This window comes from Penaeus monodon, chromosome 15 (genome assembly GCF_015228065.2).
Source record: "Penaeus monodon isolate SGIC_2016 chromosome 15, NSTDA_Pmon_1, whole genome shotgun sequence".
Classification (NCBI taxonomy): domain Eukaryota; kingdom Metazoa; phylum Arthropoda; class Malacostraca; order Decapoda; family Penaeidae; genus Penaeus; species Penaeus monodon.
This window is the reverse complement of record NC_051400.1, coordinates 14,501,915-14,502,319: the sequence shown is the minus strand read 5'-3', so window position 1 is coordinate 14,502,319 and position 405 is coordinate 14,501,915. Positions and strand designations below refer to the sequence as shown.

General features: G+C 43.7%; 1 protein-coding gene across 2 annotated transcripts in view; it reads right to left on the bottom strand.

Annotated features, from left to right (window-relative positions):
- The window catches only part of LOC119581762 (allantoinase-like), a gene marked incomplete in the record, with an annotated part of 8,945 nt that overhangs the window by 4,504 nt on the left and 4,036 nt on the right, over window positions 1-405 (bottom strand). For both annotated transcript variants that reach the window (XM_037929894.1, XM_037929895.1), the window contains 1 exon segment: window positions 128-282. In XM_037929894.1, the coding sequence (XP_037785822.1) occupies window positions 128-282 (155 nt within the window).

Here is a 405-nt window from a genome sequence, read left to right as displayed (position 1 = left end):
CCAGTTTAATACAAGTTTAAATAAGATTTAAAAATGATCCTGTATTCGCAAACGTCTGTTAAAGTTACTCGTGAAAAAACTCTTCAGAACATTTCTCATTTGGGAAGAAGACATATTGTGCACAAACCAGTAAAACGGAAGACGTATCCGAGAGCTGTGTGAGAGCCTCTTCCACCTGCGCATAATCCACACTCGGGAACTCATCCACTCCGCTGTGGATGAGGAAGCACTTGAATCCACAAATGCCGTTGGCGACCATGTCACGCAGCTCGGAAGCGTTTCCTGCGTGAATCAGGGGCGAATCTTTCTTTACATTTTGGGTGTTGGCATGATCGCATTGGACGGAAATGTTTCAAATGATATGTGTCTATTTGCTGCTGCCCTTTTTCCGTCATAAAACACGTG